This window comes from Diadema setosum, chromosome 22 (assembly GCF_964275005.1).
Source record: "Diadema setosum chromosome 22, eeDiaSeto1, whole genome shotgun sequence".
NCBI lineage: Eukaryota > Metazoa > Echinodermata > Echinoidea > Diadematoida > Diadematidae > Diadema > Diadema setosum.
The window spans coordinates 26,291,028-26,317,580 of record NC_092706.1 but is presented as its reverse complement, the minus strand read 5'-3'; the positions used below and the strand labels follow the sequence as shown (position 1 = coordinate 26,317,580).

The 26,553-nt window shown below is 39.1% G+C and overlaps 1 protein-coding gene across 1 annotated transcript in view; it reads right to left on the bottom strand.

The window, feature by feature from the left end:
- Positions 1-501: 501 nt before the first annotated feature.
- LOC140245259 (sialin-like) overlaps positions 502-26,553 on the bottom strand; it is a 33,916-nt gene continuing 7,864 nt past the window's right edge. The window contains exons 2-10 of the mRNA XM_072324843.1: positions 16,396-16,613; positions 15,308-15,541; positions 14,453-14,540; positions 12,525-12,611; positions 10,317-10,447; positions 7,657-7,809; positions 4,837-4,969; positions 4,157-4,398; positions 502-729 (exon numbers count right to left, since the gene is read on the bottom strand). Of these exons, the coding sequence (XP_072180944.1) occupies positions 502-729; positions 4,157-4,398; positions 4,837-4,969; positions 7,657-7,809; positions 10,317-10,447; positions 12,525-12,611; positions 14,453-14,540; positions 15,308-15,541; positions 16,396-16,613 (1,514 nt within the window). The remainder of the gene's footprint in view (positions 730-4,156; positions 4,399-4,836; positions 4,970-7,656; positions 7,810-10,316; positions 10,448-12,524; positions 12,612-14,452; positions 14,541-15,307; positions 15,542-16,395; positions 16,614-26,553) is intronic.

Genomic DNA, 26,553 nt, shown 5'->3' with positions numbered 1-26,553 from the left:
GTCAGTCGCCGCTGAAGTTTTAACGCGGAGTTAGAATTTCAGCGGTGACCGAACAGGCTGCAAAATCGGTCGGTTGCAGCTCTGAGTTGTGACCGTAGCCTTAGGAATGTAAAGATGAAAATGCCACATTGATGCAGCGTCTGCAAGACATGCAATCAGTAATCTCTCTCCTAATGTGCGTCTAAAGGAATGTAAAAATAAAATGCCACATTGATATAATAGCAGAAATACCACTCATATAATGATCAAGAATAGGTACTCATTATACAACAGGCGTTAACGGGTACATAACTTTCATATGTTCTACAAATGTAGAATGCGCATTCGAGGTTTCTTATATTACAACTCTACATCATTGTCTCCGAATGATAGTCAGGATGGAATTTTTCTCGTTAAGAAATAAATCGAAATTGCTTACAGTACTATCAACCCTTAGTGCTCAGTTACTGTAACATTACTCTAACAGCTGTTTGATGTAACATGATCAAAAATATCAGAAAATTAAACGATCACATCTTTCGCAACTTTTTGCGCTACAAGGTCCTTAACGACCGGCTGAACATTGAACTCGTCGTCGACCTTGTTCTTCTTCTCTTCATTCTCGACCTCGTCCCTGGTCATCGCCCATGACTGCACCTCGCCTGAGCCGAAAATCTGGAAGAAGCACGCCCCCGCGAGGCAGAAACCCGCTGTCGTGTAGAACACTGTCCGCCAGCCGTTTGGGTCCGACTTCAAAAATAATGATAAGCATAGGTCGTACCTGAAGACTTTTATACAAACCGAATATACGATTTTTTATTCATACTTCAGATACACTTTTGATTGTTAACTTGCTGAATGGTAGTGTGCTAATGTCGCAAATCATTGTATACAAGCACTGGCGTAGCCAGGGGGGGGGGGGGCGATGGGGGCGGTCGCCCCCCTAAGATTTGAACCGGGGATTTCGGAGGCGGAAAAAAAAATGCGTGTATACTGTATGCTTGCACATGAAGCGGGTCTCCTTTGCAACCTTTCATCAAATAAGATATTTTTTTTAATATTTCACTCAAAGTGTGCACCAGATCGTTGAATTTCAATTCAAAATATGCAAAATCTCTCGTGCTTGGGAGGGGGTATCCCCCTCCCAACTCAAGGTTCCCTCATGTATAAGGGGAATTTCCCCTTTTAATCGACCCTTTCCTCCCCCAGCCCCCCCCCCATCATTTTTTTTTTTTTTGTGATTTCCCAAATGTTGATTCCATCAAATATGCGTATACGAGATATCTCAATTTCAACCTTAAAAAGGCAAAAGCTCCATCGGAAGGGAAGGGTGGAGATAACACTCGCCCACGCCTTCTCCCTGCTCGCCCGCCCCCCCCCCCCCCCCTTCCGCCATGCATAGAAGTAGACTGTGGCTGTACCCAGATCGCTTTATTTCAATTCTAAAAACGCAAAAGCTCCGCGAGCGGGAGGGGGAATCCCCCTTCCCCTAAGCTCTACCTCACTAGACTTTATACATACACACAGATGGTGCACATTCGGAATAAGAGCTAAATTCCGTGATTTTAACACTTCGATGAAAAAGTATTGCACCGAAAATCTGCACCAGATCGCTGAATTTCAGGTCTGAAAACGCAAAATCACCTTCGTGTGGGAGGGATATGCCCCTATTTACACCCTCGTGTGCATGCTTTTTCTGTTTGATTGCTGAACTGCAGACAGCGTTCATGATATTCAGTGTAAGAACTAATACAAGAAGATTGTTTAAATGATATACCATTTTATAGGCAAATTGTTCAATAATAATCTACACTAAAATATACTGCAACCTCAAACAAGTGGGACTGTTTCAACTCGATAAAACACGCAAAAACATGCATCAAATTGCACCATTTGCAACATCAAAATGCAAAAAGTTCTTACCGTGGGAGGGGGGACACCCCCCTCCCACACCCTCCCCTCCCCCTTCGCTCGCTCCGCTCGCTCGGGTTCAGTCGCGTTCATGATATTCGGTGCAAAGAATTAACACAAGTACCATTAATATAGGCAAATTGTTCAATAATAATCTACATCAAAATATACTGCTACCTTAAACAAGTGGGACTGTTTCTCGTCGATAAAACGCGCAAAAACATACATCAAATTGCACCATTTACAACATCAAAATGCAAAAAGTTCTTACCGTGGGAGGGGGGACACCCCCCTCCCACACCCTCCCCTCCCCCCTCGCTCGCTCCACTCGCTCAGGTTCAGTCGCGTTCATGATATTCAGTGAAAAGAATTAACACAAGAAGTGTATTCAAATTGTACCATTTTATAGGCAAATTGTTCAATAATAATCTACATCAAAACATACTGCTACCTTAAACAAGTGGGACTGTTTCACGTCGATAGAACGAGCAAAAACATGCATCAAATTGCACCATTTGCGACATCAAAATGCAAAAAGTTCTTACCGTGGGAGGGGGGACACCCCCCTCCCACACCCTCCCCTCCCCCCTCGCTCGCTCCGCTCGCTCGGGTTCAGTCGCGTTCATGATATTCAGTGCAAAGAATCAATATAAGAAGTGTGTTTAAATTATACCATTTTATAGGCAAATTCTTCAATAATAATCTACATCAAAACATACTGCTACCTTAAACAAGTGGGACTGTTTCACGTCGATAGAACGAGAAAAAACATGCATCAAATTGCACCATTTACAACATCAAAATGCAAAAAGTTCTTACTTACTGCAAAGAATCAATATAAGAAGTGTGTTTAAATTATACCATTTTATAGGCAAATTGTTCAATAATAATCTACATCAAAATATACTGCTACCTTAAACAATTGGGACTGTTTCACGTCGATAAAACGCGCAAAAACATGCATCAAATTGCACCATTTACAACATCAAAATGCAAAAAGTTCTTACCGTGGGAGGGGGGACACCCCCCTCCCACACCCTCCCCCCTTCGCTCGCTCCGCTCGCTCGGGCTCGGTCGCTTCGCTCCCTCGCAGACTAACCGCCCCCCCTAAGATCAAATCCTGGCTACGCCGTTGTATACAAGTAACAGTCTACGGGAGAAGTAGGCCTATCAGTGTATGGTAAATTTTCAATGCAATATTATGTTTTATATGCTACATGGAGGTCCTAATCAGATGGTGAGCATCGTGATAAAACATTTGTTTTTATGTCTCTCTATAAACATGATAATACATTGTTTTATTGAACCAGAATAAAAGGAAATTGTCTTAAAACTAAATGCCTTATCAAAGTACGAGGTGATAGAAAGCTAAATACTTTCATCAACTAATCATCTTTTTTTTTCTCGAGTAATTCAATTATTGTTCTCACAAAATAAGGCCTAATGTTACGGAATAATGTAGTTCAACTAAAACTAGCACCTCCCAAAAAATACTGGAGAAGCATATTTATTATGCAGGTCTTTTGCGTGATGTGTGAACATCACGTAAAGATACGAATCACGCGCATTATACAGTAAGTGAAAGTCGCATATCTGATAACTCGCTCAAAAAGTATTTTCTAAAGCTCTATAGACTAGCAGAACAATACTCTCTATGCTTGAAAGACTACAGTTTGGGCTTCGATAAAAGGAGGAGGGGGTGAGGTGTCGAGGCTTGATCTTTGATATGGCTTACCCTTCTCGGATACCAAACGCCACCTCAAGATATAAAGCCTGAATCAAGCGTATAGTCCCCAGAAGTTTTTAAAAATGTAAGGTGTTTAACCCAAAACTTCCTCCAAACGGATGTACTCATTTTTTTTTTTTGCACATAATTATGGGACATTTCATTGGCAAATGTTAAAGATTATCATTGTTAAAACAACGACAATAGTTGAAAAATTGGCGGTTTTTGCGATTTCAAAGCATGCAAAGGGAGCGAAAAAAAAATCAACTTGGCGACTGTGACAGATAGGCTTCACCATCATTCTGTTCACCACCCGAGTTTTTGTGCGTTTGACAATTTCAGCGGATATCTCTATACTCTTTACAAGAGGGTTCTTTCATGTACATATAGAATATACTATATACACAGGACCGACGCCGTTAAATCTCCATTGCACGTCTTGGCAATGAGGATAAAGTGCCTCCCCAAAGGGCAACTACTGCAAGGTTGGGATTCGAACCTCTTACATCCGATGAATGGCATCGCGTCCGTGACTCTTACCTGATCCTCTGTCATGAAACCGACGAAGACTGGACCGGCGAACCCGGAGGCGACAGAGAGCAGGTTGCCGACAGCGCACACCGTACCGGCGAAGGCTGGAGCCAAGTCAGACGGGTTGGCAAAACTCCCGGAGTAAGCGATACCGACGCCGCCCATGCCGGTCGTCATTAGGGCCACGACGAAGCGATGGTCGCATCCGGCGTGCGAGATAGCGATCAGCGAGCCCGCTGCGATTACGGCGCCTAAAGACAGAGAGTAGGATGTTAGATAAGTGCACAAATTTCCCCTGCAACGCAAGTGCTGATGTTATGATGCTGCACTATAACACTGCTAAGCTCATTATTGCAACAAAATTATCTTCCACAGAGCACTACAGAGATTACTTTCACCAATGTGTTTTTGTGCAGTACAGAGTACTGCGCTAAAATGTATAAATGAATGAATAACTTCACAAAATGGCGGATTACTATTTACTTCTCGAGAATTCCAAAAACCGCATCATATAGGCAATACAGGTACAACACACAAGCACTTCCATGCATCTAAATAAAAAAAAAAAAAAGAGTTGAGGCAAACTGAAATATCAACCGCTTAATACTGACGTCATCTTGAAAAAGGAAAGAAAGAAAGAAATGAAATTGAGTGTACTGTCTGTACAATATACTGAATTCCAATCTTACCCGTATTTATCATCAATTTTCTCGTCTGAGTTTTGGTGAGGTAGTTCCTATGTATCACGTAATCCGAAAAGCACGATGCAAGCAGCATGAGCAGCCAAAACAGGTAGTAAGGTAGCGCCCCCATCAGGCCGATCTAAATGATTATCAGCCACAATATTTGACAGTATAATAATGACGATTGTATATAAGGACAGCAAATATAGTGACAATGACAATTATGACGATGATGATGATGGTGGTGGTGGTGGTGGTGGTGATTACAACAGTAAAACGGACTTTCTATCAGAGGAGGTATGCTTGCGATATTTCTTGAGCGTTGTGCTTGAAACGACTTATCAGTTGTAAAAGTTCTTAATACTACAATAGAATATGGTACGGCATGTCTACAAGCCTGCTCACTGTGCCACTATAGTCCACTGCCCGGACGGTCTTCGTCCAGCTTTCTGTAAAACACAGTAGGGCTCACACGGGTAAATAATTCCCATAGAGACGTGTGCTAAAATTCAAATAAAAAGAAAATCTGTAAAATAGCTGGGAGAAATGAGGTATTTCATTTTCACTAACCTGGATAAATTAGTGAGCTATACCCTGTCATCCATCAAATTTCCAAGGCAGGTTCTTTGGCTCAATCTCTGTCCAAGGATCCGCAAAGCCAGACTACGAGTTCTTTTCACTCAAAAAATCACCTATTTTCCGTACACGCACCCAATGAAATATAGTCCCTTCAAATTTCATGAGAAAAGCTTTTATCTTCAAACTAAAATGCAGTTTGTAGAGGAATTCATACTCAACATCTGCAGCTATTCACTTTTATGCCAAACTGCATAAATGATTTTTAATGAATATTTATCTGCATTTATTTTGGTATCTTTGGTACGAATTTGTGAAGGGGTCTGGGACATTCCATTTTATTTAGAGGTGTGAGCCCGGTACAGTCAATGAAAAAAATACTAATATTTCGTCGTTGGTGGCGTTGTAGACGGCACTGGCGAGCCTTAACGTGAGGCAGTTTGCATGGACTTTCGCGATTTAAAGGAGACCTACGGATGATTTTCAGATTTTTCATTTGAACAACTATGAATTAGTTATACTGAGTACAGAGTTTCAGGATTTATAATGATTAGGATGAAGAATAATAATGTTTTCAAAATTTATAACAAATTGCAATGAACAAGGATGATGACATGATAGACTCACTATAAGAATGCATGAGTTGGGGCTCAAGGAAGCAGAACAAAGAAAAAGACATGCATAGATTATACAAAGGTGAGCTAGCAGTATTGTAGTGGGAATTACACTGCTACATTTTTGAAATATGTGAGGCTACTATGTCATCATCATTGTTCGGTGTAATTTGTTTAAGGTTTTTCAGAGCATTGTTTCTCTGCTCAAGGACCACAATAAATTCCACAAATCTATACATGGAGCTGTCGATTTATGTACTACATGATGAGAAATTATGGAAATCGTCTGAAATGCCCCTTTTTAAAGGTAGGGAATACCATTTGCATGCCTTAAATAAAGAGTTGTATAAATACAGTGGTATGTTGAAGAGAGTATCATTTTAGAAACTCCCATAAAGTATTGAAAGTGGAAGGTAACATTTAGTACATTTTTATTGACCGTTAGATTCTGAATTGAATTTTTTTCGGGGCTCACCGTAAATTCCAGTACATTACTAGGCTACCTTTGCAGACCCATGCACTGCATGTGTGTCCATCATGTATATTTTGTGAAGAAAGTTCATCAAAACTTACGAACATTTCTATATACATTCTTGCCACACACTCTATACATCAGCTCTTATACTTTTAAAATTGTGTTTATAGATAAAAAAAAATACAGAAGACTGCAACAAAAAGGCTAAAGTGTGGCTGACACACAGAACTACTGAGTAGTTGAGTTTTGTGCATTATTCAAATTGTAGATAACTGTTGACTTCCAAAATTCTCAGCAGTGGCCTAAACAAGTCCCCTGAGGTTCATATTTAATGTTTTGCTGCATTTTGGGAGGTCTGTAAAAGGTATCCCCTACCTTTAAGGTTTCGCGCTACCGGCCTTATGAGGGTGCAAATTGAAAAAGAAAAAGAAAAGCGTCCCGAATCGAAATTAGTTTCCACTTCGCACATGGGCAGAAAAGGTCATTATTTTTGTACAATCACACATACTGGTTCTTTACTCAGTTAAGTATCCGCAATGTAAAGATTATCTAATTAATTCCTGTGAATGGTGCCTTCTAAAGAAGAAATGCTGTTAATGCATTCAATACAGAACAACGAAAAGGATTCTGCCGAAGAGTCAATTCACAGGCAATTCTGGTCTCCGGGTCGACAAACAAGTTCACAAAAAGAAGTGAAAAAGGTTCGTAATTTCGAGGGTCTGTCAGCACGCACATTCTTTTTATTTTCGAATAAACGAACGTCCGAAATAACGAACCTGATTTCACTTTCAGATTAACAAGCCTGCGGAATAACAAACATTATCCCATTTTGGGTTTACCGAACCTTCGGAATAACGGACATCACGAATAGTTGACAAGTAGTGGAAAAAATGCTTCAAAATACATTCCCAAGCTTGAGAGTTGAGACATGAAATATTTTTTTGTTCTTCCCCACTCAAGTACTTTCTGTCTTTGTACCACTTTACTGCGGTGAGATTTGTACTAACATTCTGTTTGAATTGCAACAATGAGTTACAAGTGAGTGCAACAAGCAAACATATCAAAGGCCGGGGCAACTTCAACAAGCCCCGAGAAGAAACTGAGCGATTTATCAAATGGGAAGCAATAATCTACTTCAATCTATTTCTGGGTTGGACTTACGTTGAATATGTCGAGTCTGAGTACGCGCTTCAGAAAGAGAGGAATGTTGGTCATGAGAGTCAACGATACCATTCCCGCCAGGGTCAACATGCAGATGCTATATGCTGCAGCCCTCGGCGAGATGAAAATGGAACACAGAGGTATCGATGACGTCTGGATGGGTCACGGAAGAAAAAAAAAACAGAAATAAACGAAACAAAGAAAAAGTAAAAAAAACAATGAATTTGTGTCATGATATATAATGCATATAATTTAGAATGTATATACATATACATTATACACACACACATATATATAAGTATATGTGTATATAACATATACTATCACCCTATTGCGTTACAGAGTTTTTATAGAGTAAATTGTTGAACCGTTTTCAGCGTGTAAGTGCATGTTTCTGACCGTCAAAATGAAATCACTGTCTAATTCAGTGACAAGTGTTGATTTGGGTGTTAATGGAATCGTAAGTTCTCATGCCACATTAGCGTATAAAGCCATGCCATTGTAGTCGTAGAAATCCCATGATATTATATTGGAATGAATTTCAAATTTCAAAATCCAACTAAAATTCCTAATTTTCCAACGTGAGGGTTGTTTGACTAATTTCCACAAGGAAGACGCGCGCGAAAGTTTCAGGAACATCAGACACTGTTGTAGAGCACAAGTAACTTTATGGATCGACAAACAATTTGTCACAGCCATTCTCTGGACTCTATACCAAAAAAGATTATTCAGACTTTATTGCAGCTGACTGGAAAATGGCCTTCATCTAAATAAACACCGACTATTCATTGTTTTGATAGTATAGCTATGATAAAATCCATGGGCATAATTATAGCCGCGTTGGACTCGAACCAAAGAAGGCCTGATTGCAAGACAGATGTCACCCACTGTGCTTGACTATACTACACAGCTTTCGCCCGATACGCTAGCCGGTAAATGGTTCTGATCCTTTAAAGGGGGTATCTCACTGAGCGGCGAACGTTTGCGAACCTAGCGAATTTGGGAATTCGCCAGGGTTCGTAAACGGTAGCAAAAGGTTCGTTAACATTCGCAAGAAAGTTCGCAAACGGTTTTTATTGTCGCAAACAGTTTTTCTTGTCGCAAAGAAATTTTGAACGTGTTCAAAATTTCGAACATGTTCAAAATTTCTTTGGAACCTTTGCGAATTTGTATTTTCGCTAACAGTTGCAAACATTCGCAAACATTCGCAAAACACTCGTAAGAATTCGCAAACGGTCGTAATACGGTGTCGCTAACGTTTTTATATGATTCGCCACTGCTAGCGAACAAGTAACCACATGGTTCCTATATAAAAGCTTATGAAACAGACGTTCCTCTTTAAGAAAGTTCTTGAAGCTCTTGACATCTCCATCATGATTGTAATTGCTTCAAAAGCTTTTCATATTGACTAAAGTCTGTCCTCTGCAACAAGCACTCTCTGACTCTCTTTCTTTTCTTCTTCCTTTCTTGTTTTTCTTTATTTTATTTCTCTTATGCTGCACAACTCTCTAAAAAAGAAAGAGTGAAAATGTTCACTCTTGAAGGAGTGAATTACAGAAAAGAGTGAGTTTTGAGTGAAATTGGAGTGAATTTTGAGTGAAAATATCTATTTTCACTCATTTTGGAGTGACCTCAGGGATCACTCGAAAATCTTGGAGTGATCCCTGAAGTCACTCCAAAATGAGTGAAAATGAACATTTTCAGTCCAAAATCACTCTAATTTCACTTGAAACTCACTCTTTTCTGTTATTCACTTCTTCAAGAGTGAACATTTTCACTCTTTCTTTTTTAGAGAGAATAGCTGTAGCAGCAGCCTGACAAAGCAGCTCTTCAAGGATAGCAACACCTTGAGCCTCTTCTTGGCAGAAATTTATTTCCATATCCTGGAAATCCATCTTGAACGGGTTAGCACAAGAGATCTGAATTCAGTGGAAGGTTTTATGTCGTTTTATGGGTCTTACTATACACAATCGCCTGGTACTTTTCTAGGTCCAAGAACATTCGCAAAATTGTCGCAAAGGATTTGCAAACAGTTGCTAATATTTGCAAAACTGTCGCTAACATTTGCAAAATTGTCGCTAACATTTGCAAAATTGCCGCTAACATTTGCTAACATTCGCTAATAGTCGCCACCTGTGTTCGCAAACACTTTCGCAAACATTCGCTAAAGTGTTGCTAATTGTCGCTAAACATCGCTAAAAGTCGCTAACTGTCGCTAATGGCAGAAGCGAACTTTGATTTTTCGCAAACATTCCTAAGAAAAGTTGGCGAATCTCAAATTCGCTACGTTCGCAAACGTTCGCCGCTCAGTGAGATACCAGCTTTATAGCGACGGGTATAGGCCTACTGCGTATTTATTCGAATTGACGATTCTTGCGTAGATTTCTTTGGTTTATTGCATCTGACTGGCAAGTTTACGTCTATAAAGGGCAGTTTATCAATAAGTTGCAATGAAGGCAACTCGACGCAAGAATGATTACTTTGAACATTCAGATTTTATTCACATAATAATTATTAAGTGTTGTCATTAGTGTATGTGTATGTCATATTGTGTGTAAGTTACCTCTTCACATACGTATGCAGACTTACGTGTGAAAATGTAAAATGTATATGTTGAGACTGCACTTTTTGCTTGTAAAAATCAAATGAGCAATATAAACCGTTTTGTCACAGGCACGAATGCGTTGCGTTTCAATGAGCTCCCTCTCTTTCCTCGATATGCATGGATGATCACTCGGTTCTTCGTACACGACAACAGACCAAAGAAGAGCCCAAGCCAGACTCATGGATCCTATACAGAATCCAAACAAGGAAAAAAACATAAATGCAAAGCGTTGCATTGTCCTATTGTGTCAGATTTGCTCCTCTGAGTCTGTTTACATCCATACCAAAAGCGTACATGAGAATGATTAACCCTTTGTGCATTTCAAGTGGCCGATTGGCACCGAAAACACCATTGCATCTTACACACTGTCCAAAGTCCCTGGCATGCATAGAGTTAACCGTTCTACTGAACGCAACCCCCGCACAAAAATATAGTTATCCGCAAATTTCCGAAGTATCACCCCAGGAACATATCAAAGTGCATTGCCCCATATGGGAACACATAGCACGTCGTGATATGTCTGTGTCATTAAAAGAGAGAGAGAGAGCACCATTTATAAATCCCCCAAGCAAACTGCCAAGAGCGAGTATTTGGAATTGATGACAGTTTTCTCTCGTCGTCGTTGTTGCTGTACTTTTTAAAGGCATGTTAAGCAGCGGAAAACATCAGTTCTCCTTACTGGAAAGAACACAGTGTCCCACAGTGTGTTCACTGTGCGGTCACATAGTCGACTATGTGAAAACGCTCCAATTTAACAGTGTGGAGATGATTTCACACTGTGGTTTGGTTTTCACAGAGTGTTCACATGGAAAGTTCTGTGTCACATTGTGAATTGATGATTCACAATGTACTCACACTGTTAAAGCGCTCGAATGTGTCAATGTGAAGAGATTTCACATCGTGTTCACAGTGCGTTCACAATGTGTTCACATTGTGTTCACATTATGTTCACACTGTGTTTCTCACACTTTGGGACACTGTGTTCTTGCCAGTATAGGGCTCGTATAGAGTTTTGCACTTTTTTGTCTGTGGGTACAATGCACTCCCGTTTTAGCGAACACGGTTATAAGGAAATTCCGGTTACAACGAAGAATAAATTCAAGCCCAAACATTTCCTGTCTATGTTTTTTATTGTTTATTTGTTGGGCTAAAACGAAATTTCGATATAACGAAAAAGAACTGCCAGTCCCAAGAAATTTGTTGTAACGGGAGTCCACTAGATTCACTTCCAAAATTTCCAGGTAAATATCACGTAATCAATTCAAACATTCCTAGCAACGAGAAAAGATTTTTAAAGTCGTCAAACTTATATTCTATACTACTGTCCCAGCATTAATGGAATATTTGTAAGTTTGCAACAAAAAGAAAAGAAGGTACATACTAAGACTATTCTATTCCCTTAATTGATATGGGAGTATTTGTGAGAAAGTACACTTACACATCAAAATTCCTTCAATATCACAGAAAAAATGAACAAGATTGTATTATCATGAATAATTTCTCTGGTAGCCTGTTTGGGCCGCTGAGATCTTTTGAGTTGAAACTTTGTTGGCACAAAAAAGAAATTAAGCTGCCTGATATAAAAGGAAAATGAGATAACAATTTAAAGGGAACGCAAACGCAAAGAGCAATGTGGATTGAGTGAAAGCAGCAACATTAGTAGAACAAATCAGTGAAAGTTTGAAGAAAATCGGACAATCGATGCAACAGTTATGAATTTTAAAGTTTTGGTGTTGGAACCGCTGGATGGGGAGACTACCAGAGGTCATGACGTATGAGTGGACAACAATATAAAGAAAATATAAAGAAAATCCCACAAAAATTCATTTTTCATGACAATTAAATTACTAATTCCATCAACTTGATATTGACATTTGTTAAGGGTAGCTATTCTCCCTGCTTTCTGAAAGCGGTTAGTCAAGTGTTCCTTCATAATGCTAGAAAAGTGATTTTTTGTTGAATTTTCTTTATATTTTCTTTGTATTGTTGTCCACTCATACGTCATAACCTCTAGTAGTCACCTCGTGCGGTTCCAACACCAAAACTTTAAAAATTCATAACTTTTGCATCGATTGTCCGATTTTCCCTTTCACTGATGTGTTTTACTAATGTTGCTACTTTCACTCAAGCTACATTGCTCTTTGGGTTTGCGTTCGCTTTAAGGAAAACTGCTGGCCCATATATATATATATATATATATATATATATATATATATATATATATAGATCCATTTGAAATCGTCTGACGACACCATCACCTTACCAAAAACGTAGAACGACGCCTCCCAGCCGAGCTGTGAGCACACAAGTCCAGAGAGGGTTAGCCCGCATGCACACCCGAGTCCCGACCCTGTTCATGGTGGGTGAAGGGAAAAGAGGAGAAGTTCGTTATTCCGAAAGGGCCGAAAAGTTCCGAAGGTCATAGAGTGATGATAAGTTTCATCATTCTTGATATTTTGTGGTTATTTCTTGGGTTTTAGACTTTTATACCATTTGATACGAATTTGTAAAGAGATTTTTTTTCTTTTTGGCAGTTACAAATGTTCTGTGGAAGAATAAATGAAAAATACATTGCATTGAAATTTGAAATGATCTTGGAAACATGGCTATGATACTTTCACCGCCTGTGGCGCACTTTCACGAAGTTGTGACGACGTATAAATGACGAGACGAGATGTCCAGCGCTTTTCAAGTCTGTAGCTGGTCTATAGGGCTCACACCTGTAAATGAAATGGAATGTCCCAGACTCCTTCACAAATTCGTACCAAAGATACCAAAATAAATGAAGAAAAAAAAATTGATTAAAAATCAATAATGCAGATTGGCAAAAAACTGAATAGCTGCAGATACTGAGTATGAATTCCTCTACAAACTGCATTTTGGTTGGAAGATGAAAGCTTTTCTCATGGGATTTGAAGGGACTATATTTCATTGGGTGCATGTACGAAAAATAGGTGATATTTTGAGTGAAAAGAACTCGTAGTCTCCCTTTGCGGACCCTTCGACAGAGTTTGAGCTGAAGAACCAGCCTTGGTAATTTGATGGATGAAAGGAAATATCTCACTTGTTCCACGTTAATGAAGATGAAACACTTCATTTCTCCCAGATATTTTAGAGGTTTTTTTTTTTTCAATTTTGAATTTTAACACACGTCTCTATGGGGAATTATTTACCCGTGTGAGCCCTGTAGCGGAGACATCTCGAAGACGACCTTTTTTTTGTCCGCGACGTCTCTATAACCTTGCGGAGACCCGTGGTTATGACGTAAGGTGACGATGTGAGTGGAGACGTCTTGGAGACGTCATGGAGACGTGGTGGAGACGTCTCGAATGTCGCGCTGGGGCCCGTTTCATAAAACTTGTCATCAGTGACAACTGCCATATTTCTACGACAAATTTGCTCTCAGCCAGTCAGATGCAAGGATTTCAGTAGCTTGTCACATCTATGACAAGTTGTCACTGATGACAAGTTTTATGAAACGGGCCCCTGGAGTCGCCATCTTGGTGAAAGCGCGTGAGTAGCGGCCAGGGGGTGTTTCATCAACGCTTGTCAGCGCTGACAACTGTCGGTGCTGACCAATTTCAGCAAAATCCTTGGTTTTGATTGGCTGAGATGCTCTGGTCACTGACTGTCACTATGGTGATTCAAGTTGTCAGCGCTGACAAACGTTGATGAAACACCCCCAGGTCTCGTCCAGTGAGACAGGACCTATACCGCTATCGCTGGGCCCGTAATGCTTTTCCATGCTACATATAGTATGCATGCATGATGCGCTTGCACCACTTGTCATGCCTGCGTCTCAGCTGCTTGCGCTGCACGCAGCTTCGCTCTCCTATCCGAATCGAAAGCTAGCAGATGCTGAGCGTGATTTCGACTCAGTTCGTATACGTCACAAATCACATTCATGAGGTTGGTCACATGATGCCACTTTCTGTTAAAAAAAAAAAAACTGCGTCTAGTTCCTTCTTGTGTGACTAGTTATTTGTTTTTCTCGAGGATACACAGTTCTATAGAGGACGTTGAAGAGACTACAATTTATGCATAGGACCATACGACATTATATATTAGCCTAACTAATCTGACTTCAACATACGAAATTAAGGGAGGGGGGATGGTGAGTGAGAGTGGAAATGTAAAGGAGGTAGTCAAATGTAAAATCTGAATAATTAGATTCAGAGATACTGCTTTTACCTGACGTGATGAGGAGAATGATCTTGGTTCTTTCGTTTTCCGGTGCCCATTTGGTGACCAGCGTGTTAGCTGCCGGAAATGACGTCGTCTGTATATTCAAAAGATTTATGGCAGTTACGAGTTACGAGATTTATGACAGTTAAGAGTGATCTTATTCAATATTGGATACATGCCCATAGCCCTTATTACATATTAATATCTCGAATTTGCATGTTGTATTATTGTTGGATAAATGTAAAAACGCAAGGCTCGACACAACCGTTTTTACCTGGTATCCCGTTCAGGCCACTAAAATCTTTTATTTTGAAATCATGGCCCGAAATGGCCCGAAATAAAAGCAAAAGTAACGCTCGATTTTGAATATTACTTGCCCGATCGGGCCACCGAAAGATATATTCAAAGTTTTAACGATGTGTTCTACTAATAAGTGCTGCTAAAACTCATTCCATATTTATGTTTGGGCCTTGGTTTCTTTTAAGTTTCTTTATCAGTGAGGAACGGGATTTTGACTGCTGTCACGGTTGCTTACAGATTTGAATGTTAGCGTATTGTCACAAATGTAGATTTATTCTGAAATTAGATGAAAAAACAAACAAACAAACAAACAAACAAACAAACAAAAACCACAGGTCTTCGGCGCAAAACCGGGCTCAAAGGAATAATAATAATATATATATATATATATATATATATATATATATATATATATATATATATATATACGTGTGGTGGCACAATATATATTCCTATGTACGGGTGCAAAAGAGTTGGGGCCGAACCCCAGGCCTCCCCCCCCCCCCCACCCCCTCGTTCCCGTTCCACCTGCCCTGTGGTTGTGCAAGAAGTTCTCCCTACCTCGGCCATCCCAGAGATGAACCTCGTGAGGAAGAATAAGGGCACGCTGACTTCGACTGCCAGCGGAGCGGCGATGTTCATGAGAGCGGACACACCTGCACCCACTCCCATCAGCCACTTTCCCCCGAAGCGATCGGAGAGCCACCCGGAAGGTATTGTGCCGATGGTCTGCCCGATGAAGTAAGCGCCGAGGAGGAGTTCTTGCAGGTGGCTACTCCATTGAAACTTGGCTTGCTGTGTTGGGTGCACGTTGTTTGTAAGATTTATCATTTCATACATGCTTGACCTGTTTGACCTTTGGGATTTATTTCATCAACATTGAGACTGTATTCCAAAACGAGCTAACAATAACGGGTGCATGTCACGAGACCGACACCCACGAGTCACACATCACACGAGTCATCCAGCTCACGAGTCATACAACCCATTAGTTCGACACTAAGCTAACTAGGCCCACGATACCGACACATTAAGCCCCGTGTTGCATCTGTCGATCTCGTGGGCTGTTTTTACCTTGTATCGAACTCATGGGCTTTGTTTACCTACTGTCGAACTCATGGGCTGTATGACTCGTGAGCTGTATGACTCATGGACCTGTTTTCAATGTCGAACTCGTGGGCTGTATGACTCGTGGGAGTCGGTCAAGTGGGATGATGACCCCACAATAATCACTCTCTTCGATAGTGAAGTATTGAGGTAAATGAATACCGAATGTGGATTGACTGAAGTTACGAACAAAGCACCAGTTACTAATATGATTTGAGGCAATAATTTATAACTTTTTTTTTTAACATATTACAGAAATTACAAAAGGATCACAACAAATACAAGGACAATTATGTGTGTTGTGTATACGCGTTTGTGCGCGTTTCAATGTCCGTGCATGTGTGCGTATCTGTATCAAAAAGAAAATGTCCCGAACATCCGTCCTGCACATCAGTTTAAGACGATAACATTAATTCTCTTTGCTTTTCTTTGAATTTTGTTGTTGGTAAATTTTATTGCATGCTTTATTTATGATTTATCCATCTGGACAAGAACACACACACACAAAAAAAAAAACGAGAATGTTGCAGAATTTCACATACCTGGGAATGTGACATTTCAGTTTTATTAAAACCCTCCTGTGACGAAGGGTCGGGACACACCTCGTGGGAGGAGTTTATGACGTCATTCCCTGAAAGCTCGCTGTGATTGGTCCGTGCTATGATCGTCATGACAACGCTCATATTGATGCGCATGATGTACAGACAGGAGAGCCCAATGAAAGACATGACGGCAAATAGCATTCGCGTAGAGAAGAGACCTGCAGAAAAGAGGTCAAGCCAAGTGATGAGGGGAGGGGTTAGACAACCATAAAATGCATTATAAATCCTGAATTCAAAAGATCAGCATTTCATTGGTTAAAATCTTGCGGCAAGAAATCAACAAAGAAATCATATGAGAATTAGAAGCGCTTCGAGAGTTTAATCTCAAATCTGTAAATTACTTGAATTGTTTTATAGATGTTATCCAAGTCGGTAAAATTGTCTGTAGATAGACACAAATTGTTGGGCTTTTTTGTATAGATAGATCCCGATGGCATAATACTATAATCTTCGGCCGGTTGGTACATCAAATTTTGGACCGCACACGCGCAAAAGCCACAAGTAAGATAATGTTAATGTCACTGGAAGAAAAAAAAAATTTCATTTCAGTTATTTCATTCCCCTATATCAACAAGCTACATCGTACTCAGAATGACATTACAACAGCAGCTTTACGTGGACATTTATCACTTTGCAGACATGACAACTACAGAGGAAAGAATTCACATGGTTTTTTGTTGTTGTTGTTTTTTTACTCAATCATTAGCCATGGAGTTATGAAATAGCCGAAGATTTATAGTGAAAATGGTTCATTATTATTATTAATCTATCAGTCAAAGTAAAACATCTATATCCATGCTGGTTGTTCTGTTGCCTATTGTTGTCGGTGATGCTGCTGTTTTGGGTTTCATTTTTTGGTTGTTTTCAAGAAGGGTATTAACGTTCGAAAAATTTGGTAGCGATCGATGCTTTCTACCGATGCAAGTAATGACTATACACTCCTCTATATGTACCAATATTAAACTGTTGACTTCGGAAGGAAAAGAAGCAAAAGAATTAAAGCAAAGAGGTATAAAAGGCGTACATTTACCAAAAGCGACGTCAAATTCATGAAATTCTTCGGTCGAAATGTTTTCATTGCAACTGATTGACAAAATTGTCCTACATCGACTAAATAAACAATGAATTAATCAGTGTTTTAGTAGTAGCCATGCTAAAAGAAGTCATGGGCCTACATATTTGAGCAGGATTCGAACCTACGAAATCCTGAACTCCGGACAGGTGTCCGGAGTTCAGAACCAACACTTGCTCCCACCCGACAGCAAGTGTTGGTTCTATACAACTGAAACATGCAGCGATCTATAGGGATTAGAACCAACACTGCCTGTCGGGCGGAAGCTCGGTGGTTTGATTACAAACTATTATGCCTTACTTTAGAATGATTGAAATGTTCTGCCTTCGTCTATCTATGTAAATTGATGCATGAATACACTCTTTTCCACTAATTTAAAGGACAAGTTCACCTTCATTAACATAAGGATTGAGAGAATGTAGCAATATTAGTAGAACACGTCATTGAAAGGTTTGAATTTTGAATTTGAATTTATTTCTGCTTAATTCCGTTACATCAGATATGATTATGTACATGTCATTTATGACAAACAGTATATCGACACATAGTTTTTAGTACAATTATACAAGACAAATATAAACAGCTTATGGAACTTAAACAGAACGGTCTCCAAAATAAGCCGAGGCTTGACGGTATGGAGACTATATGCTTACCTACTCTGGATAGAATAGGGAATAGAGAAAGAGAGAAATAGGGAAGGGTAGTAGTCCAGGCTAGAAGGCACCCAACCTTGTTTTTTGATATATACAATGTTTTTTGATGGTTTCTTGTCAATTCGAGGGTGCTGATTCCAAATCCGATTGATGCCACTCGCGTAACCTTGAGCATTTTCGGCAAAATGCAAAAATCCAAAATGGCCGCCAGATATGCTAATTCGGCCGTGATAAATATAATAATGCGCATTATATGACAAATTATTCCACCAAACTTTGTACATTTCTGTTCCTAGAGTTACTCCATCTGCATTTGCAAGAGAATTTTCATTTCATATAGGTCCATTTAGTATTTAAAGCTCATTTTTATTCAAAATGGCCGCCATTCCTATGCTTATGTACTATATGAATGGCAAAACATAATGCATGGGAATATAGAACAAATTTACTGTGTTTCCAGTCCCGTACCTACGCTGTCATAAAGTGTTGCATGTGTAATACAAATATGTTGCGTGTCACTTACAATATAACGGGCCTACATGTATATTTCAGCATTTGATATTATGTTTAACACAATTTCTTATCTATTTCATATTGTCTCAACAACGAATATAAGTTCACTAAACGTCTTGCAAGAAAGCAATATAATGTCATATTCTACACGCAGGTTGAATATAAAAATGTAATACTAACACAATATCTTAAGAAGCCTAGATGCATGGTATTTATCAAATAATGTTGAAAATGGAAGGGAATCTAGAAAACAAAGCTTTTAATATACATTCCCCTATAACCATATTAACAAAGTACAGAAAATCCTATACAGTAAGTGCAGAGATATGGTTGCCGACAAAAACATACCGGACATTAATGACACACCTAAAAACCTTTTACATTATAGATTTTTTTTTTTCCAGCAAGGAGTTGGGGGCGGGGGGAGGGAGGCGAGTTTGAAATGGATCATAACCTCCATCACTTTGATATGATATAATTTAGAAGTACCGCCTTGATATTATAGAGTAAACTTGATTTTCTTCTTGACTTAAAACGACAAAAACTGGTGAAGGCATAAACGAAACTGTCTAAACGCAATACCGTACAAACTATTCATTAAACATCAACCAAGGAGCAATGTGAGATACCTCTTTCAGTTGTCTCACAGTTCCCAGGTGTTGATAATAATTAGATACACTTTGACATCATGATCTCATTCAGTCTTGTCTTAAAACTAAAACTGTAATTTTTATTGTCTTTAAAGAACCCTTTAATTGGATGTTTGGCAGCAGGTGACATCAGCCCCAAATTTGCAGAATTTTTAGGCTAAAGATGCATATGAGTCCTGCAATTGCTCTAATAGAAACCACATCTGGTGATGTTCAGCACTTCCTCAGGGGTCAGAGGGCGATTATTTGCCATAGAAACAGAATGAAGACATAAAGACTTGCTTGATCACCACCCGTTGAAGCCCTATGGCTTTGTTGCCAGGCCAGAGACAAGTGTTGTAGGTAACTTAGGTGGTGTCAAAGATGACATCAGACCAGCATCTTCACCAAGCGGTTTTGGGGTCAAAGCTTTCAAGTTACGGGAGGGAAATCTAGGCTTGTGGGATTTCAGACGCATTGATGGCAGGTTGTTCAAGGGGGCATTTCATGAAGCGTTTTGTTAGATCTTCTCTTTTTGACTAACTGTTATAAGCTACTAAAATCCTTGCATCTGATTGGCTGAGAGCAAATTTGTCAGACAATTTTTTCAGACAAAACACTTCATGAAATGCCCCCATGCTATCGTGTTTGGAAGGTCAGGGTATGCGTTGACAGCACTGGTGACACTTGCCATCCTTTCCTTCCAGCGTGAGAGAGAGTGATCGAGTGCCAGTGAAGGAGGGTAGACTTCCTTAGCCTATGCTTGGAAGGCTTGCCACAGAGGGCTACCTTGAACATAGCATTGGCAAGATGGTTACTAAGATGGAAGGCATGGGTCGGATGATAATCTAATAAAGGTTGGGGCAAAGTCTCCAGAAAGTGAAGAACTTCTCTATTGTCTTGAGATGGGTCAGTACTCGGCTCATGTCATCCAAGGACTTTCTATGAGACGTAAAGGCAAGATCATCTGCAAACTTCCTACGTGAAGGGAATGTTATGTCACCATGGTAAAAAGAGCTCTAGTGGAGTTAGTTTACAGCCACCATTAAGGAGGCCATCATTCAGAGTCCTAACACTGCTGGTCTGGTTACCTAGAGCAATCCTGAATCTGCAAGTGCTCAGAGACTCCAACCCCAAGTACCTTCTGATCTGGAGATTCTCCCGCCTGAAACCCCTAGCAAACGGGAGACTCCAACCTGATGTGCGCGAAGCGCATATATTATCACGAGCGCGAAGTTCCCTGCGGCCGGGGTCCAGGGCCCGCTTGAGCTCTGGAAGCTCTAATAGGGTTCTTAGTGTTCTCTTGTGCTATCTAAGGCTTATTTTTCAATATACGAACACACAAAGTAAGAAATCATTTCAAGTGGGAGACACAGAGCCAGGGCAGGAGAAAGTAAATCTCAAGCGGGAGAACGGGAGATTTCTCAAAACGGGCTTTCGGCGGGAGATCTCCCGTCGAAAGCTGGAGAGTTGTAGTCTCTGAGTGCTGAAGATTAAGGACAAGCAGTGTGAAGTTGTTATAACACTGCTTTCAGAATGAGGCAGCACTGTACAGATCTCAGAGTCTGTCTTGACATCATATACGCAAACACATTCACTCAGAAAAAAAAAAATGATGGTAGAATACATCTTCCTTATATAGTTCAGCTAGGTTAACATGAAAAACTTTTGGGCCTTGTTTTCATTTCAGAGATTTGACAACAGGAAGTGAGGTGGTCCCTTTTTTCCACTTTCCCCTGCCTCATGTTCTTTCTCGGGTGAGGGGACTGAAAAGTTTGTATGATATCGCTTTTAGATAATGTAGAACAGGAAAGGTAATTGGAAATTTCATTTGTGTCATCATCTAGGATTCAGCCTTTTATCAAATTGTTAATGTCAAATAATTCCTGATAAACGATGTTGATGTTGGCGTCAATTCAAGCTTTGGTGGGTTTTTTCCAAATTTCTTGGGAAAAATTCAGATTGAGGTAGCAAATTTGGATGTTTGCATCAAAGAATAAAACAGCTTTTGTTATTGACAATCCTTTGATTTATAATCAGCACACAAATTGAGAAACAGTGTACCTGGGTGACAGAAAAAAAAGAAAAGAAAATTTGTTTTTTTTTTCCATTAACACTTTGCCGTTCATATTGTGCAGGGGTATGTGGGTGGCATCCATTTTCAAGTTTTGTATGAAGAAGAATATAATAAGCCTAAAAACAATACATTTTCCTTTTGTTTGCTTGTTTGTCTGCTTGTTTTGCTAGTGGCACTCATGAGATTTGCATGGCACATGCAAAATTTGATAAAAGCGTAGGTATGTGACTGAAAATTCGTCTTCTATTTCTATGCATATTTTTTGCCATTCATATAGTACATGAGTGTAGGAGTGGCGGCCATTTTGAATTGAAAATAAGCTTAAAATACTAAATGTACCTCTTCAAATGAAAGATTTTTTGCATGTGCAAGTAGAATTACTCAAGGAACAAAAATTTAAAAAACTTTGATGGAATAATTGGTCATAAAATTGACATAACTGGGATTATCATGGCCAAATTAGCATATCTGGCTGCCATTTTGGATTTTTGCATTTTGCCGAAAATGCTCAAGGTTACGCGAGTGGCATCAATCGGATTTGGAATCAGCACCCTCGAATTGACAAGAAACCATCAAAAAACATTGTATATATCAAAAAACAAGGTTAGGTGCATTTTCTATGGAGCCTAGCCTGGACTATAGGGGGGAGAGGGAAAGTTACAGAGTGTATGTGTACCACTCCAACTACTTTACAATAATAGTAATGATGATAAATACAATATGATAATGATATTAAAGTTTACACGTTCAGTTGCCTTTGCCGGAGTATTGACCGAATACGCACTATGAAAATAATAATGTGTGAATACAAAGTATCCTATACATATTGTTATCTGATATGGAATGAAATATATCGTGCTTATTCTATGTACGCAGTAATGGTAAGGCACATCGTACACATACATATACATGCTCATATAATATACATGATGTACCTATACTATACATACACATATATTCATATTCATAATATGGACAGATAAATAGATCGATATACAAGTGTATGTATGCACACATACATGCATCATGTACCACGTACATTTTCATATACATTTTGATTATAATACAATAAAGGAATCAGAATGTTATCCTGGGGAATACTGCTTAAGGAGGTGAAGTTTTACAGCCTTCTCAGGCGCGGTGGAGCACCCCAATTTGCATCTCATTATCGCCCCGTTCTTTTTGAATTTCCAACGGGCATCCACGGCTGCCCGAAACTGTGTGCATGAAAAAGTCAAATCTTTACCTTCTCCTTGTGCCGCTATGCGTGCCGCTAGTAAACTCAAACTTCCCACACTATCTAAGTTTTTAAAAACCTTCCTTTTGATGAAAAAATTATGAAATTTGCTGTACTAGAACTTGAGATATTAAAGCGTTTTGAAAATCACCTCTCGCAAAACATGCTCTCTGTTTTTTTCCGACTGGACTATGGCCGGGCTCCAATGTGTCCGAAACTGGCAACATAAGTTCATCAGGCCTCAATCCATATATGGTGAAAGTTTTCGCTTTGTACCACCTGTACTTTTTGAGAAATCAACTTGTTTCTACAGGGTTTGGAATAGAAAATTGTAGTCGGCGAAACAATTGAAAATGACGTCATTTCTTTTCCCGTAATATTGGGCATGCGTGGTACGTGAGATTCAGGATTTCGTGCTCATTGTTGGTTTGCATGTGACGCAGTCAATTTTGCTGAGTGTCGCACGGCGGTGATTGCTGAGCTGCTGCCGCGCACGCTGCATGCAGCAATGCGTTGTGTGTGCTGTGACATGCAACGCCACAGTGACGCGATTAATTATACATGGGACCGACCTGTACGCTTTGCGTTCGTGTCATTTTTGACATCACCTTCTGTTTTTTTCCGACACAACCATGGCCGGGAATATTATGGTATGAAATTTAAAATGCAAGCAGATAAATAAATTTCGGTGTACTTTGTTTGAATGGCGCTTTTGTTCCGCAATCACACTTCGTGAATTTTAGGATGATTTTCGAGGCATATTTTTGGTAATTTTGCTCGCCAGGTTTTCGCTAAAATTTCACATTTTATCATTGTCAAATCCTTTAATATGTTATATGTGCATATTCGGACATGTTTTCAAATTCAAACTAACTCAATTTTAATCCGAAAATAGGTTTCCTGAAATTGTTATTAGCTTGAGAAGTTGTTTACTTTTTCTCAACTACGCGAGTACATGTTGTTTACTTTATGCAAATGAGGCTCGGCTGCCGATGGATTTCTGCGAGATAATTGGGGTGCTCCACCGCGCCTGTTCTTAAATGAATACAGGTTGAGGAAAATCGGACAATCCGTTCAAAAGTTATGAATTTTTGAAGTTTTTGTGCAGTCACCGCTGGATGAGAAGACTACTGCTGTGTATGATGTCACATGCGTACAACAATAATTATAAGGAAAATATAAAGAGAATTTCACAAAATTTCATCTTTTGAAAAAAGTACACATTCCCTTGAATCGTTACTGACATAAGTTATGGGTAATATAATTCCCATTGCCTTTAGAAATAGGCAAGTCCAGTGCTCTTTTATTATGCAAAAAAGTGAAAATATGTTGAATTTTCTTTACATTTTCTTTATACTGTTGTACTCATATGACATTACGAGCCTTAGTAGTCTCCTCATCCAGCGGTTCCAACACAAAATTTTTAGAAATTCATAACTTTTGCATCGATTGTCCGATTTTCCTCAAACTTTCACTGATGTGTTCTACTAACATTGCTGCATTCTCTCAATCCTTATGTTTATGAAGGTGAACTTGTCCTTTAAGATCTTCGTCCATATCACTTCTGGTTTCTCCAAAGATCGATACAAAATTCTATGGGTCACGTTCAGTTTGACAGATTATACCTGAAGGATGCAGACTAAAAAAAAAATGTCGGATGTAAAGCCGTTTCTAAAAAAGCTGTATGGAAGCTTTTTTAGAGAAACTCCAAGATGAAAAAAACAATTGAATGTGTACCTATCACCTACTTTTCATTTCTTTATCTATTATTTGAGCGCATGGAGACTACAGAGATGTCCAATACATGAATTTATGATACTTGATAAGTACATATAATATGTGTATTTCTGTAGGCATATACATACATACACACACACACACACACACACACACTATATATATATATATATATATATATATGTATATATATATATATATATATATATATATATATATATATATATATATGATATGCGTATAAATATGTATTATGTATGTGTATATGTATCATATTACGTACACATAAATAATTTTATATTATATACGTGTGTGTGTGTGTGTGTGTGTTTCCTAGGATTTGAGTAGTGACAATGGGTCTTATTTACTGGGTTAGACATGAATTCTATAACGACAATGCCATGTGTCATCACAATGCTCTTGCATATGATTTTTTTCAAATAGTTTTTCTATAGTTTTTTTTTTTTTTTTTTTTTTTTTTTTTTTTTTTTTAGATATTGTTGTACAGGCTTGATGATCATCCTATATCAAGGCCTCGGCTCTGATCTCCAATTCGATAAGAGCATGTATCCTCCTGGAACAAACGAACCGAGCACAATTGTCATGGCCAGATGACTGCAAAAGACATCTTTTCCACTTCCATCTTCCTGAAGAGCTTGCGTGGGTGCCTAAATAGTCAACCTATTTCATGTTCATGCTAGAAAAAAAAAAGTGAATGATCGCGTGTTTTAGAGCCAAACAATAAGCCTATTATACTCTATCATAATAATAATTAAAAAAAAACTGTGGATGCTGGTGGATTCAAGAGTACGTATGACCGAGATACATACACTTTGACAGTATACAACCGTGTCGACGACACCATAACTGCGAACCCAACCTAGACACGTAAAAGTACGTTTGAGTCGGCTCTAATGGATAGAAGATGACATAAGGGGACATTAGAGTCAAGGTTTCATCAGAATTGAACCTGACATGATAAAGTTAGAGAATTTCAAAGTTTCATACGCTAATCCCGGTAGATCTGGGGCCACCATTATCGTTGAAAATCATATGATTTGGAGGTCAGGCCACCAAATATTATTTATTTATTTATTTATTCATGTTTTCTTTAAATGCAGGGTTGTCCCGTTCAGAGACCCAATGGCCTGCTTTGCAAGGGAGCCCTGCATCACATACAAAGGTTACAAAATCAAACACGAATTACAAATAATATCGGGTAACATATATACAAATAGAAAAAATAAAACAAAACAAAAACAAATGAAAACAAATGAAAACATAATACGACATAATACAAGTGGTGGTCATATGAAATAATAACTAAATCAAAAGATAGACTGGTGAAGCCGGAGGCGTTTCTTGAACACTGGTAATGAAGGGGATGATTGAACGAAAATTGGTAGTGAGTTGAACATTTTACAAGCGGAGTATGAGAAGGAACGTTTCTTATTATCTGTTTTTGGCTTAGGTAAATAAAACTGATTTGTTAGGACATGTCTGGTGGGATATATAACATTACGTCGGGATAGAAGGCTACAAAGATAAGATGGGGCTGCGTCATTAACTATTTTATAGACCAATATACAATACTGATATTCTAGTCTCTTTTCAATGGATTGCAAGTTAAGTGCATCTAGTAAGCTAACTGTAAGCTAGCAAAGCTAACCAAATATTATGTGTACAGTGTTCATTATGCAGTGTTCATTATGCAGTGTTCATTATGCAGTTCATTGGCGTGTTCTGTGTGCAGACCTCTCTTCTCTCTTTTTTTTTTTTCTTCTTTCCTCTTCCTTTCCTGTCTTTTGTTCCTCGTAGACTTGTATTGTCACCGTCTTCTCTCTTCTCGGTACTGTCTCGAGTCGTATATGTGTGTGGGTAACTGAATGTATGTACGAGGGTGTTGTCCTTCTCATATTTTCCCGGTACACCAGTTCAATGAACACCGTCTGGGCGTTAGCATTGATACTCTATTCTTATTTCTTATTAATGTCAAAGCCAACGTATCTCAAAATAGCTATATTTTTACAAACGACTTAAGTAATCTACATTCAATTATCTAGCGATCCACGTCCTACAAGCTTAGCTTTTTAGTGGATCGCTATTTTCCAAAAAAAAAAAAAAAAAAAAAAAAATTGAAAAGAATGCACTGCAAAACATCGGTGGTAGAATTAACACCA